Source organism: Lemur catta, chromosome 13 (genome assembly GCF_020740605.2).
Source record: "Lemur catta isolate mLemCat1 chromosome 13, mLemCat1.pri, whole genome shotgun sequence".
In the NCBI taxonomy this organism is placed as follows: domain Eukaryota; kingdom Metazoa; phylum Chordata; class Mammalia; order Primates; family Lemuridae; genus Lemur; species Lemur catta.
This window is the reverse complement of record NC_059140.1, coordinates 83,040,783-83,059,876: the sequence shown is the minus strand read 5'-3', so window position 1 is coordinate 83,059,876 and position 19,094 is coordinate 83,040,783. Positions and strand designations below refer to the sequence as shown.

The window sequence follows — 19,094 nt, the reverse complement described above, 5'->3', positions numbered from 1 at the left end:
TAGGACACCTGCTCTCAGGGTGCTGGCCACGGCGGGCGGGGACCGGAGAAGACGGGTGGCACAGGGACGGCCTTCACAGGGCAGGGCGTCCTCCCTGCAGCCCCGGCTGCCGCCCACAGGGACTAACTCCCCAGCCTGGCCAGGGAGAGGCAGGCGCTGGCGTCCCAGGCGGACACTCGCCCGCCCAGCGCGACGGAGCAGGGAAAGCCGGGGCAGGACGGGCACGCGCACGACGGCCGCGGCCAGGAGACCTCAGCAGCCACCCGCTCGGGCGGCGGCAGGAACACAGAGCCGACGCGCGCTGCAGCCCGCCGGGACCTTTAATGGGGAGGGTGGGCCGAGCCGGGCGGCGGGGGCGGGGCCGCGGGCCGCGGTGCCCCCTGGGTTTTCATGGACTTGCTGATCCACTTGAGGAAGGTGGCCACCTTGGTGTAGACGCCGTACTTGCCCTTCCTGGCGCAGCCTTCTCCCCAGCTGACGATGCCCGTCACAAAGTAGGTGTCCTTGAAGCGGGTGACGTGGGGGCCTCCGCTGTCCCCCTGGCAGGCGTCCTCAGGCTGGGCGTCGTAGCCGGCGCAGAACATGTTCTGCGTGATGGTGAAGCTGCTGGACAGCTTGCAGCTGTTGCGGTCCACGTAGGGCACCTCCAGCATCTTGAGGGTGGAGGACGGGCGGCCCTTCTCGTGCGTGCGCCCGAAGCCGCTCACGATGCCCGTCTTCTGCGTCATCAGCGTGGACTCGGCCCAGTCCTTCTCGGGCAGGCAGGCGGGGGCCACGTTCACGCGGAAGACGATGGGCGTCTTCAGCCGCAGCACGGCGATGTCGTAGTCGTAGGTCTCCCTCACGAACTTGTTGTGCTTCACCACCACCTCCACCTCGTGCGCCGTCTCGCCGCCCTCCTCCTTCTCCGTGTTCCGGTCCCCTGCGGCGGCGAGAGGGCGGCGCTCAGCCCAGGGGGCTCTGCGCTCGCTCGCCGGGAACTTCGTAAGAGAAGTTGTTAGTTGTTTCTACTAAAAAATGGCATATGGTCACTTTGGGAAATTTGAAAGATATAGGGAAGTGCAAAGATGCAGATAAAGACGTCCTTCAATCTGGCTACCCGGGGACCCCCCAGGCAGCTGGGGGGCTGGGCTGTGCGGACACTCCCCGTCCACGTTGTCGACACGCACGGGCTCAGCCGAGCCTGCCGGGCCTCCCCTGCGGGGCCCGAGCCTGCCGGGCCTCCCCTGCGGGGCCCGAGCCTGCCGGGCCTCCCCTGCCGGGCCTCCCCTGCGGGGCCTCCCCTGCCGGGCCTCCCCTGCCGGGCCTCAGCCAAGCTCTACCGCCACCAGCCCACAGCGGCTGAGCACCTGCCGGGCCGCGCTGCCACGTGAAACTGCAGGCTCAGAATAGAAACAGGAACCAGAGTATCTTCCTGATGCCTTTTAAATTGGTCACACGTTGAAATGATAATATTCTGGATATATCGGGTTAAATAAGATATATTATTGAAATTGACCTCACCTGGTTATTTTTGTTTAGTTTTTTTTTTTTTTAGAGACAGGGTCTCCTCTGTGGCCCAGGCTGGAGTGCAGTGGCAAGACCACGGCTCACTGCAGCCTCCAACTCCTGGACTCCAGGGATCCTCCCGCCTCAGCCTCCCAGAGCACTGGGATTACAGGCGTGAGCCACTGAGCCCAGCCTTCACCTGATTTTCTATATTTTAAAACACATAATAGAAAATTTAATGTTACAAAAAATTTCAAATTGCACCGTGGTTCACGCATTTGTGACTTGCCCTGGCCTGCCCCTGAACAGCTCAAGGGTCTGGAGGGCAACGCGGATGTGAACAAAGGACCCCACAAGGGAAAGCGGGAGGCCGCGCACGGGGTGCTCAGAGAGTGCTGGGGGCCTGCATGGGGAGCACTGCGGGACGTCCTCCCCCACCCTGCTTGCTTCCTCATCCTCTCCCCATGAGTCAGCTCCCACCCGAGCGTTCCCCACTTTCACCACATCCCCGACCAGCTCCAGGGCTCTCTGAACAGCAGCCAGGCCCTGGGCGTGGGCGTCACTCACCCACCCTCACGGTGAATCTCTTGGCCTGGTGGAGGCAGTGGGCCGCGGTGAGCACGTAGAACTCGCTGAGGATGGTGCCTCCGCAGAACCCTTCGTTTTCCTCATTGACGAGGAGGGCCTGTGTCGGGAACACAGGGACGTCTGCCCTCAGTGGGGCACCACTGCGGGCCCCTGTGTCCCGACACCCGCGGGCTGCCCAGCTCTCCAGAGCGCAGGAGGCCCAGGGCACAGACCCGCCCCCACCCCCGCCCGCCACTGCTGGGGCTGGTGGGTCCTGCTCCTGCCGGGCATCCCACCGCTGGCCCCACCTGGGCTCTGGCCGACCTCTTGGGGCCCCAGCATGACCGGCCCTCCCTGGGCCTCCACCCTGTGTCCTGCCTCTTGGAGCAGCCGACGACAGGCTGGCTCCTCGACGCAGCAGACCTTTACCAAGGGCCCTAAGCGCCAAGCCTCCGCCACCCACGCAGTTCTGCTGTCGTCCTCCCCCCGGACCACAAGCTCGCTTTGAGAGACTCATTTTCATTTCTTCCCCATCTGTCACGGCACTCTCTAATTACGCACAGAACATATTTTCAAGTGTTTTTGGGAAAAACGTTCACTGTGAGAAAAACCTTGTCTGCAAGGCTGATGCCAGTCTTGGGGGACAGCGGCCTAGACGGGTGTGCCCCCGTGGCACTGGCCAGGCCCACAACTCAGGCCTCTCCGCGGTGTGTCCTGGGAGCCCCTGTGGCTCATCCTGCAAGTGACTTCCTTGCCGGCGGAACATTCCGGGGTGGAGCACTGATGGGAAGTGAGACATGCCACATGCGTTCCCCGAGCGGGGCTCACACATCTGCAGCCCAGCGCTTGGCGGTCTTCCTCTCCAGGGGGTTCCCCGTCCTCTAAGCCAGTGGTCCCCAACCTTTTTGGCACCAAGGACCGGTTTCATGGAAGACAATTTTTCTGCAGACCAGGGTGGGGGGCGCGGAGCTCTGCAGCCCGGTCCGTAACAGGCTGCAGAGTGGTACCTCCCCGGCCGGGAGGCTGGGGACCACAGCTCTAAGTGACAGGCATCGGCTGGCGTGTGCGTGGGTCAGTGAAACAACAGAGACCTAAAAGGATTCTTAGAGACGTCACGACTAGGAAGTAGTAAAGCTTTGCCTTTTTTGCATTTATAATTATTTGTATAATTTACCAACGCATCATCCCACCAGAGTGACACACCAGGGAAGGTCAATCTTCCTAAGACGTGGATGTCTGGGACAGGGATGAGGCCACTTGCCAAGAGTTGAAGCAGGTAAAACAGGAAGCGCAACCCCTGGCAGACGTGACAGGGGACCCTCCCCGGCTAAACCAGGTCCCCCGACGCCTCAGCCCCTCGGCAGCTTGTCCGGGAGCCTGCGGGTGACCCGCTGGCTCCATGTTCCTGACCCCAAACACACAGCACCGCAGGTCGTCATGATGGGAGTCCTAGCTCCTTCCTAGCCTCAGATTCTACGTGTCAGATAAGCAGCTGTGTGGCTGCATGTCCTGTGCACACCACACGCGGCTCAGAGCCCGGCAAAGCAGGTTCTCAGCAAACGTGCTCAGTGAAGCACGGGTCAGTGTGGGCCGCTGCTTGCTGCCCTCGGGCTCCGTGCTTTAGACAAGGCACAGCTGTGCGGGAGGTCGCAGGCAGGGGCTGCTGAGGTAGCTCCTGCCGGGTGTTGGTGGCTCTGGGAGCCTTGTGTGCAGGAGGCCACAGTGGCTTCAGAAACAACTTCCAGCCCACGTGAGGACTGCCCGATAAGACACAGGACACCCCCTTAAACGTGAATGGGATACACCGCATGTAATTTTTCATATAAGTGTGTCTCATGTGATACTTGGGACCTTTTCCATGAAAATTACTCGGTTCTGTGAAATGCAAGTTTAACTGAGAGTCCTGTGTGTGTCTTTGTTGCGTCTGGCAATGTCCGTGACTTTCACCTCTGACAATAAACGGATGTGCTTTTCTCAGGTACCGTCTGCTTCTCAGGATCCGCATGTTTGGGTGAAAGAAATGACCACGCTGGAAGTGAAGCAAGGACAGTGACCCCTCTGCTTCCAGGGAGACGGAGGTGCACACAGGCCTGGCCTGCCCGGGAGCTGGCGACTGCCACAGCGGGCACGGCGCTGGCCCTGGCCTCAACCCTGTTTCCTTCCGGGGAGAATGAGGTTTCGGGACGCTCCGGGGTGGGGGCCTTTCCTTTCTCTTCTGTGCCTCGCGGGACAGTATGTTCCTGGGCTCTCAACACACAGTATGACGGGCCCGGCCCCTTCCTCACCTCAGGCTGCCGCAATGTTGGGGCCACTCGGAGGAGGGGACAGGTGTGCTCGTGCCCCACCCCCACGCCCCAGTCCCAGAGCCTCCTCTCCACCATTCCCAGAGGCCTGGGGCCACCTCCCGGCAGAATCCAGCCGGCCCAGAGGGGCCAGTGCCACCTACCTGCCAGGGACACTCCCCTTCCTTGCAGTCCCGGCCGCCCACGATGCGGACAAGGTCGCTGCCGTCCTCCTCGGAGTACGTCTTGTTGAGGTCAAGCAGGTCCAAGGGGTTCTCAGTGGGGTACAGGTCATCCAGCACGGACCACTCTGTCACGGTGGTTTCGGGCGTGTCCTGGGGTGCTGACCTCTTCCTGCGCCCCAGTGTAAGCTTCCCACAGGGGAACGGCTCTGCACGAGAGGGGCGGCCGGGGCCTCAGCACAGCCAGGAGCCCCACACCCCACACAGCCCCCATGGCCCAGGGAGGGGCGCCCCGGGCCAGGCTCCATGTCTGGGCAGGGCCGGGCCTGCAGGTGGGTGTGGCCGTCTGCATGTCAGCTGTACCTCAAGCGGCCACCGGGAGTGCCGGGAAACCACTCTGGAAGCCAAAGCCTGCCGGTCACCCGGGGCTCTGAGAGGCGAGTGAGGGACGCTCAGGCACTGGCCCCAGAAACCGGCCCGTGCGTGCCCTGGGCCCGAGGCGCCCGTGTTAGGCCTGGTTTGGGCCCTTTTCACGGCATCTGTGGCAGGGAGGCGGGCTCCGCGGCCCGTCCTGTGGCCACTGCCCTCTGGGAGTCTATTGTCCAGACTCACCCAGTGAAAGACAGGATAAACCCAGTTAGCACTGGGCCGGAGGAGGAGGCCTGTCCTGGGGTGCTCTGGCTCCCTCCACACCCTGCCCGGTGCCCAGGGCCCGCCATGGCTCCCGGCTCCAGCCCCACCCTTCTGGTGGCTGTGGGACGCCCGGGCTCCCCATGCGTGGGTGGTCGCCCACCCGCCACCGCGCAGCGTCAGGGTCTGCCCTGGCTGGGACTGCACAGGGCCCAGGAGTCAGGGCACAGCGTCAGGGTCTCCCTGGCTGGGACTGCGCAGGGCCCAGGAGTCAGGGCGCAGCGTCAGGGTCCTCGCAGTGTCCTGTTCACCCAAGGAGCTAGGTAATAACGTTGGTCCATTTTTCAGACGGGGAAACTGAGGTTGAGTGGCACATCTGACTAGAAGAAATAATGGGTCTGTTTCCAGACCTTGTGTCCAGAGCTCCAGGGCTGTCCTCCTGGTGCTACCACCTGCCCAGCCTGCCCAGCCCGCCCAGAGTGGGCCGACGTCCTCGCCGGAGGCGTTGGCCTGTGCTCCCTTGGTCTGGCCTCTGTGGCCCAGGGGCCCCCCGTGAGAGGTCTGTGAGCCCCCTACCTGTGGAGATGCAGGACTTGCCGTCATCACCCAGGGTATACCCGCCGGCACAGGAGCACACCACCGAGTTCTGCTCCTCGCGGCAGAACTGGTCACAGTCCCCGTTGTCCAGGCTGCAGAGCTTCCGTGTGACTGTAAGAGACACAGGTTGGCCTTCAGGACAGGTTGGGGGAACTGAGGCTGCAGCTGGCCAGAGGGCGCCAGCTCCGTCCACCCCTGCTCAGCCACAAGCAGCCGCTGGGCTAGAGCGGAGGCTGGAGCCTCGTGGCAGATGGAGAGAGCACCAGCCCGCAGGGGTGCTGGAGACTGGGGGTGCGACTGGGACCTGCCCCGCGCAGGCAGGCTGGAGGGACAGCCGTGGTGCCAGCCGGTGGCCTGGAGTCAGGCTGGCCCGGGGTCCAAGACTGGATCTGCCCATGGCTGGATACGGACTCCAGCTCCAAACTCACATTAACAATGCATGGCCATGGCAACTCGCCTTACACCTCTGCATTTGGGTTTTGAGGGAAAAGAATCACAGTGCAAAGACCAACATTGATGGAATTTTGGAAAACTTTCATAATAGCCCTGGGTGTCTGCTCAGTATTATGTCTGATGAGTTAGCCAAGCGGCGTGCAGGAGAGCAGCTCTGGAGTTCTAACGGAATACACGTAATTGATATTCCTATCAGGAAAAATTCAAAAGTAATCCAATCTAAGAACTCGGCCTAAAGATTATAAATTAAGTAATTTAAAAGAAATGCAATTCTCTCTCCTTAGGCAAAACTGATCTAATAATAGCCTAATTTTTATTAAAAATTAGGATTAGAGATATTAGAGCAAACTCTTGGTCAGTTTTTCACGTAGAATTAATTGATGTATGAAGTTTTATCATTGTACGATCTCTGTTCCTCACTGACGTCTGCAGGGAGAAGTGTAAACACCAGGCCGTGAATTAGAATCACAGCGCAGGGTCTCAGGAACATGAACAGCAAAACCTTCTGCCCCAGGGTAACAGTTCTCATTTAAACATTAACGGCTCACACACTTCATGAATGTCCCGCACCCTCTCGAGGGACAGAGGGTGACTGTGTGTCTCTGTTATCGTGGCCCCAAACTGAGGAGCGTGTGCACCACAGGGTGACAGTCAGAAATGGCCCAGATCGTTTCCTCGGGCACTTCAGCTTCTCCCCTTCCCCACCGTCCACCCTTCAGGAAGGCGCCACGCGGGGAACCTACACAGTTCACAGTTTTTGCCTTCGAAGCCCTCCAGGCAGGTGCAGGTGTACTCCCCCAGCCCGTCCGTGCACAGGCCCTGGTTCTGGCAGGGGCTCCTCTCACACTGGTCGCCGTCTGCAAGAGAGGGTTTGGAACCACAGTCTGCACGCTACTCCCGGCAGCGTGGAAACGCCCCTGCTGTGTGACCTGAGCACACACTTTTCAGGTAACCTGAAACGGCTTCCTGTCTCCCTGTGAGCAGCTCCTCCCGTCTGGCCTTCACTGTGTCCCCTGCTCTCGTGCCATGTGTGGGCGATGCCTTATCTGTGTGGGTCACCAGCCAGGCTCTCTGCTTTCTCAGACAGCGTGGTAACAGCCCGCGAGGGGCCCTGGGCCGGTGACCACAGGGCAGCAGCTGGAAGGACAGAGGACAGGCCAGAGCATGACGCTGGCTTCTGGGCTGGGCCTTGACAGGAGAGGATGTTGGGGTTCGTCTTCCCAGTGATGTGGGGGCAAAATGAGAATGCAGACTGCTGCCTGGCACCCACACGGGACTTCTCATTTCCTGGCGGAGCTGTATAATCTGGGTTGGAGACAGGTCCCACGGTCATTTTGAGAGAGTTGGACACTGTTACCAGGTAGTCGTGACTGACACTGTCTCAGACACCGTGAGCATTAAGCCACGGTGGCACAGCTTCGTGGGGTGTCCAATCTTTCAGACTCTGCTTTTTGCTTCTACCTAATACACTTGTATTTTAAAAAAAACTGTCATGGAATTTGGTATGCTCCAGTAAGAATGAACTGATTTACATCTGTATTTAAGTAAATAACAAAACTAGAATTAGTGCAAAATTGTGATAAAAACTATTTCACAATAACTGTTAGGGAAACACCCTGAGGAGAAAAGTCTTAAATGAGTAAGATTAAAACAAGAGCAGAAAGAAAACCCAGGAAGTATTTTCAAAATTCAAATATCCTAATGAACCCCCCTCCCTTAAAATAGAAAGAAATCTCACCTTTGTATTTATTCCAGAATTCATTCTAAAAGAAAAAAATTAAAAATACATTAGGGGAAACAGAGACATTTCACACCAATAACAACCATGACCCAGTAACCCAACCTGAATAGGATATTTCCCCAGCAGGGGTCACTTTTAGGAATGAATTGTTCTAGAACTATTCAATCTGAAGGGGGAAGCTATTCAGATCTGCATCTGTGAAGACATGGCTTTAATCATCTTAAATTCACCATCTTTGTTGAATATTGAAAATTTATTTTCAAGTTAATCCCCTCGAGACAGACTGTATCAAGAATGGTTTGCTCTGCTTTGCTGCACTCTAGCTGATCAACTTTAGTTAATAGACCTAGCCAAAAAACCCCTGAAATGATTGCTTGCTTGTCAATAATCATTATGTTAGTTGGAAAAATGTTAATTGCTAATCAGCTTAAATCAGGCTATCAAAAGCCTGTATTATATCAAAAAATATTCACAGTCTCACTTTTTTTACCGTCTGTAGTAGGTTGAATAGCACCAACCCCAACGCAGGTCCTCCTGGAACCTCAGAATGTATCCTTAATTGGAAATAGAGTCTTTGGAAATGTAATTAAGGTCAGAGTCCAGGTAAGATCACACTGGACTGGCGTGGGCCCTAAATCAACGCAAATGCCCGTGTAAGAACCAGAAGGGTCCACAGAGAGCCACAGGGAGAGAAGGCCGTGGGAACATGAGAACAGAGACCCGAGTGAGGGCCAGGAACGCCAAGGAGTACTGGGAGCCTCCAGAAGCCAGGAGAGAGGCCTGGACAGTCTCAGAACCTACAGAACCAGCCCACACTGCCTGGCACCTTGACTTTGGACTTGTCTCCAAAGCTGTGAGAGGCTGAACTGTGTAATTACAATAACACAGCCACCCAATTTGTGGCGCTTCGTCACGGCAGTACTACAGAACGAACACACTGTCCTTTTAATCTTCTGTTTAAAAAATTAGCCCACAGCAAAATCACCTTTTTGGTGTACAGTTCTATGAATTTCAACACACTTATAGACTTCCGTGAGCACTACCACAATCCAGATACAGAACAGTTCCATTCCCCCAAAACGCTCTCCCACGCTACCCGCCCAACCTGCCCACCGCCGGCAGACTCCGCCCTCCGCAATCTGCTCCTCATCCCGACAGTAATGGCTGCTTGAGAATGTCGCATAAATGAAACCACACACTACGCGACCTGTGGAACTAGCGTCATTCATTCAGCACAATGCCTTTGAAATCACCCAAGTCATTGTACTGACAGTTCATTCCTCATTATTGCTGAGTATTCCAGTGCGTGGCTGCACCTGACTTGCAGCATCTGGCGATTACGAACAGAGATGCCATAAACATTTATGTACAAGTTTTTATGTGAAAGTAAGTTTTCATTTCTCTAGGGCAAATACCCAGGAATGGGACTGCTGAGTCACATGGTAACTCTATATAAGAAACTGTCAAATTGTTTTTCAAAGTGACAGTGCCACTCTGCATTCCCACAAGCAGCGTACCCAAGTTCTGCTTGCTGCACATCGTAACCAGCACTTGTTATCTGTCAGTGTTTTTATTCCACAAATATGTAGTAGTTCTCATTGTGGGTTTGATTTGCATTTCTGTAATGCTGCGTCCCCAACCCCTAGGCTGAGGACTGGTACCAGTCTGTGGCCTGTTAGGAACCGGGCCACACAGCAGGAGGTGAGCAGTGAGCAAGCAAAGCTTCATCTGTATTTACAGCCACTCCCCATCGCTGACATCACCACCTGAGTCCCGCCTCCTGTCAGATCAGCGGCAGCATTAGATTTTCATAGGAGCGTGAGCCCTACTGTAAACTGTGCATGCGAGGGATCTAGGTTGCGGCTCCTTATGAGAATCTAATGCCTGATGATCTGAGATGGAGCCGAGGCGGTGATGCTAGCACTGGGGAGCGGCTGCAAATGCAGATTATTCTTAGCAGAGAGGTTTGACTGCACAGAGACCATAATAAATCAACTGCTTGCAGGGTCGTATCAAAACCCTATCAGTGAGTGGCAAGTGACAATTAAGCTGCATCGGTGGGAGCTTTAAGTCAGAACCCATCACTAGTTTTAGTCCACGCGTAGCCTGCCTATTGTTTTATTTACCACTTCTGTCTGTGTCTCTTTCCCACCTTGGCACTTGTCTCAGTCACGGTCTTGGTAAGCCCACAAGCTCACCCTAGCAAAAATGAGTAAAAAAACCAAACATCTCTGGAGAGCATCTTTGGAAAGGGGGAAAGACCCAATGATGAGACATTAGAAGACCCTAAGACTGCCAACAAAATGAAAGCTGCATTTAAAAGCAAATACCAAGAGTCCTACTTAAATTATGGGTTCATTGCGCCAGGTGATTTGCATTCTGCAAGCCCACTTTGTATAATACGTGGCAACTGCTATCCAGTGAAGCCACGAAAACTTCAAAACTGCTTCACCACATGGAGACCAAGCACCCTGCACTGAAAGACAAGGCTTTGGAGTTTTTCAAAAGAAAAAAATGTGAACATGCAGAACAGATGCAATGATTGAAGGCCACCTCTTCAGATGTGTCTGCACTGACAGCATCATTGCTAGTGGCCAACTGCATCGCTAAAGCTAAGAAGCCCTTTACTACTGGTGAAGAATTGACCCTGCCTGCTGCTGAGGACATTTGCCATAAACTTTTAGGAGAGGCTGCAGTTCAAAAACTGGCACGTGTTCCTCTTTTGGCTAGCACCCTAACTAGACGGATTGACGAAATAGCAGAGCATGTTGAAGAACAATTGTTGGAGAGGATTAAGGAGTCACTGTGGTACACAATCCAGGCTGATGAGTCTACCAGTGTTGACAACAAGGCAAAGATGCTTGTTTCTGTGTGACATATTTTTCAGGAGGATGTGCATGAGGATATGTGCACCTTTGTTACCAACCAACACCACAGCTGCAGAACTATTCAAGTCTTTGAATGATTACACATCAGGAAAACTGAATTGGTCATTTTGTGTTGGTACCTGCATGGACAGAGCAGCTGCCATGGCTGGACGGCTTTCTGGTCACTACTTGGGTCAAGGAGGTCGCTTTTGAATGTGAGTCTACGCACTGTGTCATCCATAGAGAAATACTGGCTAGCTGGAAATGTCACCTAAACTAAACAATGTTTTGCAGGATGTGATTCAAATTATCAGCCACATTAAAGTACATGCCCTTAACTCACGTGTGTTCGCGTAGCTCTCTGAGGAGATGGACACATCTTCTCTAATACACAGAAGTGAGATGGCTTTCTAAAGGTAGATCACTGGTCAGAGTTTTTGAGTTACAAGAGCCTCACCAGAGGTTTGTTTTAGAAAAACAGTCACCGCTGGCAGCACATTTCAGTGACACAGTTGCAAAACTTGCTTACTTGTGTGGCACATTCAACCTGCACAATGAACTCAATCTGTCACTTCAGGGGAGAATGACAATTGTGTTCAAGTTGGCAGATAAAGTGTCTACATTCAAAGCCAACCTCGAATTAAGAGGGTGATGAATGAACATCGGGATTTTTGACATTTCAAACAGTAGCAGAGATTTTGAAAGAGACAGAGCCAGGGACTTCTCTCTCCCAGCTGGTGCACGATCACCTATCTCAGCTTTCAAAAGAGTTTGAGCATTACTTCCCAACCACACAAACCCCCGAAATGGGAAGGAATGGATCGTAACCCGTTTGTGAATAAGCCAGGTGAATCGATTTTGTCTGCGCTACAAGAGGATCAACTGCTTGAGATCACAGATGATGGTGGCCTTATATGTTTGAGACACCTTCAAATCTCCACATGTTCTGGATGAAAGTCCAGGTGGAATATCCTGAGATTGCCATGAGAGCACTGAAAAGTCTGCTTACACGTCCAGCATCCCATCTTTGTGAAGCAGGGTTTTCTGCAGTGACAGCCACCAAAACAAGATCACAGAGTAGACGAGACATAAGCAACACACTTGGGGAGTCATCATCTCCCATCACCCCCAGATCACCCCCGTCTAGTTGCAGGAAAACAAGCTCAGGGCTCCCACTGATTCTGTATTACGGTGAGCTGTATAATTATTTCATTACATATTACAATGTAGTATGTAGAAATAAAGAGCACAATAAATGTAATATGCTTGAATCATCCCAAAACCATCTCCACACCCCCCACTCCCTCCACCTCTGTTCCTTGGAAAAACTGTCTTCCATAACACTGGTCCCTGGTGCCAGAAAGGTTGGGGACCACTGCTGTCATGGCTAACAATGCTCAGTATCTTCTCACGTACTTACCACCCATATATCCTCTGTGGTCGGTGGCTGTTCAAGTCTTCTGTTCATTATGTTCAACTGGGTTTGTATTTTCTTCTTTTGAGTTGTAGGAGTTGATATATTTCGAATACAAATTCTTTGTTGGATATGTGATTTGCAAATATTTTGTTAGTTTTACCTTGTATTTTCATTCTCTTAACTGTTTTCTTCTACAGAGCAAAAGTTTTTAATTTTGATAAAGTCAAATTTAATAATTTTTTCCTTTATGAACCATTCTCTTGGTGTCATGTCTGAGAATTTTTTTTTTTTTTTCTGAGACAGTGTCTCATTGTCACCCCAGGTAGAGTGCAGTGGCTTCATCAAAGCTCACTGCAACCTCAAACTCTTGGTCTCAAGTGGTCCTCCTGCCTCAGCCTCCCAAAGTGCTGGGATTACACACGCACCCGGATCATCCCGGGAGTTTTAATGTCTAAAAATCCCAACTCGTCCAAAAAACTTATGTAACGACCTCAAAGCAGATGACAAATTTCTTCCTCAGAAAGTCACTCAGGATCTAGTCCAAGTTTCTCCAACAGTCCCGCGTTTCCCTGTCTCTGGGGCAAAGTGAGGACCAGGCGCCACACACCAGCCAGGACACCGCGCCGCGACTTCTCGGAATGGGAATGACGTTCCGCTCGCCCTTCCTGGTTCCCCCAGATTTTCCTGAACTTCAATTACGTCGGCCTGAAGTGTTTATTTGACATGAATAAATTCTTCCGATTTATAACGGCTTGAATTGGCCACGACTTGCAACTTGACCCTAGTCCTCAAAGGTCACGGAGGGCAGCCTCCCCGGAGCTCTTCCGGCGGGACCTGCAAGGTGATGTCCGCAGGTGGTCCCAGGTTGCCGTGACGGCAGGCTCCGGTGAGGTGAGGCGAGCAGGCGAGACGTCCGCGTGGCAGCTGCGCCCGCAGTCTTCCTCCGTGACCTCGAGGTCCCGCCGGGCCGCGGCCGCGCTGTGGCCGACACCTTCCTCAGTGCCGGGCCCGCCCCGTCCCAGGCCTGGAGCGACGGCTCGGCCACGTCTGGGCGGGAAGCCCCGCCCCTTCCGGGGGAGCGCGCCAGGGCTTTCCTGCTGCGCAGGCGCAATGCTGGATTCACCGCCTGCTCCATTGCGCCCCCTCCTGCTGCGCAGGCGCGTTGCGGGCGGTGGGCTGAGGCGTCCAGGGTGCACCTGTGCCGCCCAGGCCGGGGACCCAGCCGGCCGGCTCCCTGGGAGGCGCCAGCGCCTGCTGTGGATAGTTTTGTTTTCTGGCATAGCAGTTTATTTTACACTTTAAATAGACTTGACACATGAAGTTCTCCTGACTGAGGAGTGAGGAGAGGGGAGTACGAAGTGAGGGATGGGGAGTGAGGGGCGGGGAGGCGGCAGTGCGCGTGCGCAGGCAGGACGGTGGCGGCTGTCAGGGCAGGGCCTGGGAGACGGGCTTGCCGTGGCTGCAGGTGTTAAAAGCCACCGCTCCCCCCGCCCCCCGCCAGGCAGAGGTAACTAAGGGGCTTACGCCACAGGCAAGAACCGGCTTGGCTGGGCCTGTCAGCCCTCTCTGCCACCTTATCTGAACTTTAATGACAATATCTTTTACATTGTGGTTTAAAATTTCCCCACTCACAGTCCGCATGACCATTCTTAGACAACCACATAACATATGAAAATGGGAGAGAACCCAATTCTAAGAATTACTACCCAAATGCTTCGTAAAAGCCAACCCTTTGGTCTTGAATATTCCTCCCCTCGATTAGTGAGACTACAAAAGATCTGAAAGCACTTCCTTTCAGTGCAGCTGCTCTTTCTAGCCAGCCGCTCTGTCTCCTGAGAGTGTACTTTTGCTGTCAATAAAAAGGTGTCGCTTGCTTGGCTTACATGGTGCATTCTGAAATTCTTTCCCCCATGATCACCAAGAATGTGGAAAAAACCTCCACTCCGAGGCCAGTAACAAGACCATTCTGACTCCTCAAGCCCTTCCACCCACTCTCCTTGCTGGATGGCCCCCGGCCCCCGCCTGCTCCCCTCCTTGCGGACGCCCCGGGGTGGATGGCTGGGTGCCCACGGCTGGCGGGGGACAGCCAGGGCCCTTGAGCATGCTCCATCCCACTGTCCATTCCGTCTCCCAGCCCTTACCGTCTTCTCGTTGTCCTCAAAGACCTCTCGGGCCTCTTCGTACGAGCATGTCTCTTCCATACACTCTCTTTCAAGGTTCCCTTTCTTCATCTCTTCTAAAAAGGAATTTGCCCTCCTGACCCTCACCAGGACATTGTTGGCACGTTCCCGGTCAATAAACACTGGAAGACAGGGATGGACACAACGTTGAAAGCTCCTCAGGCTGTTCCCTGCCTCCCCCAAGCTGCAATATCCTGCTGGGGCCACATTTCAGGAGACCAAACACTCCTCAGGTCCTGAGAGAGCTGTGGGGGGTGGTGCCGCCTCCCTCCCGCCTCCTCCGCCAGGTGCAGCCTCAGGCACCTGCTCTGGAGGAGGGGACACATCACAGCCCCCCTTGAATCTCAAACAATACATCTCGGTCACTTACTACTGATCATTGGCAGATGGGAAGTATAATACCTACTTCTTAGAGTTCTTTTAAAGAGTGTATAAAACTCCTGGTGTTGAATTTGATACACAGAAGGTGCTCAATAAATGTTAGCTTCATGCCTACCTCACATTACTTTCCCTCTCAAATTCCCGGTTTCTTTTACGACACCTACTTTATCCCACAGATGCCAGCGCAGCTAGTTACTTGCCTACCCTGCCCCGTCCCTCCGAAACAGCTCACATGTGCGTGCCCTGCGCATCTGTGCACCTGGGTCCCCGCCCTGCAGCAGCTTGTCACCTGACTCCACAAGAGGCTGGGTGGGCACTAGGAAGCTGGGAGGGCAACGTCCACCTCCCTCCCCACTCCCACTGGCTCCTGTGTTGGGATGACCACGGCCTGAGGAGCTCAGGGGTGGACACCAAGAGAAGGGGGCGTGGCTGGCAAGTTTCTCTCAGGGGTCAGAGGAAGAGAGGGGGACTGATCAGAGGCAGGGAGGGCACCAGGCCATGGTGGAGGGGGGTCTGCCCCTTGCAGCAAGTCCGAGCCATCGCCCCAGCCGTAGGGCAGCACAGAGAAAACTAAACGTACACGGCTCTGGCCGCAAGGACGCAGGCCACACAGCTGGGAGGAGAGACCTGACAGTAGCGTTCAAATGTGTGTGCATTAGAATGCTGGGAGTGAGGTAAAATGTGGGTCTTCAGGCCCCACCAGGAATGCGGGAGGTTCACAGGTCACAGTCTGAGAAACACTGGACAAGGCTTGCACACCGGGTCCGAGGCCACCCACCGAGAGTTCCCCTTGCTCTGCAGCCCCCGTGCCGTTCCTCTCTGCCCGCCTCCCAGCTGGTGGAGGCACGACAGTGCCTGCAGCCTTGCGCTGGACGGCCGAGGGCATGAGGACAGGGTGATGAGCACAGGCTGGAAGGGGTGATGACAGGAAGCCAGGGGCCACCCACAGCCACAGCTCCCACTGGCCTTGGAACAGAAGCCAGGGCTTCCCAAGGCCAGGCCTCCGGGTCTCCTCACCGTCTGCTGTCCTTACTCACCTCCCTCCACCATGCTGGCCCTTGGCTGTCCTCGACTGTGCCCAACACTCTCGCACCCCAGGGCGTTTGCACCTGCCTCCTTCCCTGTCTGAAGCATTCTCTTCCAGATGCCCACATGGCTCACTCCCTTGTCCCCTCAGAGGCCCCCTGACCACTCCAAGGCTGCCCACCATGTCTCTCTGGTCCCCGCACCCAGCGCCCTCTCTCCTCCCGGCACTTAACCACTTTCTGGCGTTACATACGGACGGGCTCCGTGCTGTTCCCTCCCCTTGAAAAAGACTCAGCCTGTTTGATCACAGCTGTGTTCCCAGAGCCCGGGGCACAGTAGGCACTTAATAAATAATTGTTGCATGAATGAATGAAGGAAAGACGGGGCCACTGGCCTGGCCTTTACGCTCAGCCCTCTGGACCAAATTTAGGCACTTTTAAGGGCTTTCATTGAAAGCTGATGTGACTTGTCCAGCAGGCCACGCAGCCACACTTTCTGATGTGCGTAAAGCAAGACTGGCGATTAGAAAGGAAAACATGCCAAGTTCTCACACACTTGTCTGAAGAAGTTAACGCAACTCCAAAATTCCAGAGGCTCAGAAAGGAGCTCTGTTCAGCTGTGCCTTCCGCGAACACGCGGTTATCCTCGCTGATTGGCAAAATCAGGGACTCGTGCAGTCAGCAATCGCGTTTGAGCACGTTTTACCAGCAAACAATATTTTCAGTCAAAAAGGCCAAACTCACCAAGAGGGGATTTAAATTCGCTGCATGTGAGGATGGAAGCACCAGCAGCTTTAGCGGCTGCTGACCGACCAGGGTTAGTTTCCAGGCCAGCACTGCGTGTGCTGCGCATGTTCTGATTCTACTATAGTTACAAGTCAGATGGCAAAAGTCACTGACGGGTGGCAGTACAGGTTGAAGAGGGTCGCCCAAAACTCACGTCCTTCCCAGAACCTCAGAACGTGGACTTAGCCGGACGGAAATGGGGCTCTCGCAGATGAATCAGTTAGGAGGAGGCTACACAGGGCGAGCGCTTAATCCGCTGACTGTCCCTTTGAGGCAGAACCTCGGGACGCGCAGGCAGAGCGGGCACAGGAGCCCAGCAGACTGACACAGGGGCCACCCCCGAGGACCAGTAAGTGGCCTCCAAAGGAAGCCGAGGCCAGGTCCCCAGCAGGACGTCGGGGGAGGTGGGGGACGGGCACCGCCCTCGGGCCATGTGCACTTGTGGCCTCCGGGCCTCCGAGGGCGACAGGGCAGCGGCCTGGCCCTGCCCTCCACTGCCCTGTCCCAGATGCAGGTACACGTGGCCACCCATATGGCCACAGGTGCCCACCGAGAGGGCTCAGGCAGCAGGGAGGACCTGGCCCGGGACAGGGCAGTGGCCTGGTGCTGGAGGGCGTGGCCGGGGACGGGGGCGTGGCCTGGGACGGGGAGGGCGTGGCCTAGGACAGGGGCGTGGCTTGGCATGGGGAGGGCGTGGTCTGGCACGGGGGCGTGGCCTGGTGGGGCGTGGTGGGGCAGGAGCAGGGCCTGGATGGCAGGCGCTGCTGGGCAGAGGGGAGAATCCCACTGCGCGGCCCCTGTGTGTGGCTGGGGTGGGATGAGGGCTGGAAGGTGAAGGGGCTGAGGGTGGGCCTGAGAAGACAGCTCATGTGGGTTTGACTGGAGCTAGAGCTTCCTGTGGGGCGCATGAGGGAGGGGACCCTGGGAGGCAGAGGGTGTCGCCCAGCAGAGGGGCCCTCAGGTCACTGTGGGTTCTGAGGGTCCAGTCGGCCTCCCTCGGGTCTCCCCTTCCCTGCCCAGGTTGGTTTCCCTCTCCCTGTGAGGGTCTCTCCCCCTCCCCCGCCCCGAGGTCTCTCCTTTTCCCTCCCCTACTTGGGTCTCTTCCTCCTCTGTCCACGGGGGTCTCTCCAGCTGTCTCTCCCTCACTGCTCTCCCTTCTCGCACACCGGGGGCCCCTGTGCTCCACTTTCTGCAGGATTCAAACCAGCCCCGGGTCCCTGAATCCTGTGCACCTGCCACAGGTGCCTGCCCCTCCTCTGCTATCTCCCCAGCCTTGCCTGGCTTCTCCCCTTTCTGGGCCTCTTCTTTTAGACAGGCCCAGGGGCCTGGGCGGCCTGGTGCCCCATCTGTCCAGCCTTGCCTTGGGCAGCCCCTCCCAGGTGGAGCCAGCTGAGGGTGGTGGCCCCTCCCAGCCCCTCCCTGGCTGGATGCGCCTCTGCTGTGCCCAGCTCTGGCAGCAGAAGGGGGACCTCTCCCTACTGCCTGGCACCGCTGCACCACTCTTCTGTCTCCCTCTCTATCTCTCCTTATCTCTGTCTCCCTCTCTCTATCTCTCGTTATCTCTGTCTCCCCCCCATGTCACTCTCTGTTCTCACTCCCTCTCCTCCCTCTCTGTCCTTGTCCCTGTGTTTTTGTCTCTTTGTGACTGCTAATCTATTCATCCGATGACTGTCACCCACACAAAGCCACAGCTAGCCTCGCTATACCCTTGGCTGGGAAGTCCAAGCCCGGCCACCTGAGGCCAGACTTGGCAGGGCCGGGGCACCCCCATGCATCCCCTCCGACTGCCCGCCGGTCCCTGCTCCCTGGGCCACCTCCACTTACCGCTGTCCCCAGGCCACAGGAGGCCAGCCAGGGAGGCGCTGAGCAGGACCAGGTACAGCGGGCTCGCCATGGTGTGGCCGAGTGCAGCGTCCCTGTCCCAACGTGACAGGCTTCCAGGGCAAAGTCCACTCTCCTGGGCTCAGGCTGGCTTGTCCTGCTGCTTACCCAGCCTCCGGACTGGGGCCAGGCCTGGTGGCCAGGCGGGGCGGGGACCGCACTGGGGAATGTGGTCACCTGGCCCCACCTTCCCCAGGCAGGGCTGGGTGACAGCGGGACCTGCTGCTGGACGGGAACTTTTGTCCTGAGAGAGAACAAAAACACCATTTTATGTTCATTTTGTAGTTTTCAGATGTTTACATCTAACACTCAATCCTCACAACATGACAAAGCTGTCATTTCCCATCATGTTTCCAGGACAGGAAACAGGTTTAGTGAGTGGGGAAGCCTGAGCCCAGGCCCATGGTGGTGGGTGTGGGGTTTGTGCCTGGCTCTTCCTGGGTGCGAACCTGTCCTTCCACTCACGGCTGCTCTCCGGGTGCCATCCGGTGGTGCCCAGACACAGTGGTCTCGTGTCACTGGGGGACTCCAGCATGCAGGGCTTGCACCTGCCCCCACCCACCCGCAGACCCAGGGGCTCCGGGAGGCAGAGGTTCTGGTGACATTTCTGTGCCCCC

General features: G+C 55.9%; 1 protein-coding gene across 2 annotated transcripts; it reads right to left on the bottom strand.

The window, feature by feature from the left end:
• Positions 1-302: 302 nt before the first annotated feature.
• LOC123648814 (coagulation factor X-like) lies at positions 303-18,585 on the bottom strand. Of its 2 annotated transcripts, XM_045566683.1 has the most exons (8): positions 18,421-18,585; positions 14,366-14,526; positions 7,938-7,962; positions 6,943-7,056; positions 5,726-5,857; positions 4,502-4,728; positions 2,056-2,173; positions 303-922 (listed from the first exon to the last, which is right to left on the bottom strand). In XM_045566683.1, the coding sequence occupies exons 1-8, from the start codon at positions 18,488-18,490 to the stop codon at positions 321-323; spliced, it is 1,449 nt and encodes a 482-aa protein (XP_045422639.1). In that variant the 5' UTR covers positions 18,491-18,585; the 3' UTR covers positions 303-320. The 2 variants fall into 2 exon arrangements, with proteins under 2 accessions (XP_045422639.1, XP_045422640.1); XM_045566684.1 differs by lacking the exons at positions 303-922; positions 2,056-2,173 and adding an exon at positions 3,212-4,084.
• Between the last annotated feature and the right edge of the window lie 509 nt (positions 18,586-19,094).

What these genes read in the sequence shown, in the direction of transcription:
- LOC123648814 (XM_045566683.1), bottom strand. Translation starts at nt 18,490, where the DNA reads ATGGCGAGCCCGCTGTACCTGGTCCTGCTCAGCGCCTCCCTGGCTGGC. An exon ending in TTGAGGACAACGAGAAGACG is followed by an intron (nt 7,963 to 14,365) that starts GTAAGGGCTGGG and finishes TTTTTCTTTTAG; the next exon opens with AATGAATTCTGGAATAAATA. An exon ending in GAGATTCACCGTGAGGGTGG is followed by an intron (nt 923 to 2,055) that starts GTGAGTGACGCC and finishes TCGCCGCCGCAG; the next exon opens with GGGACCGGAACACGGAGAAG.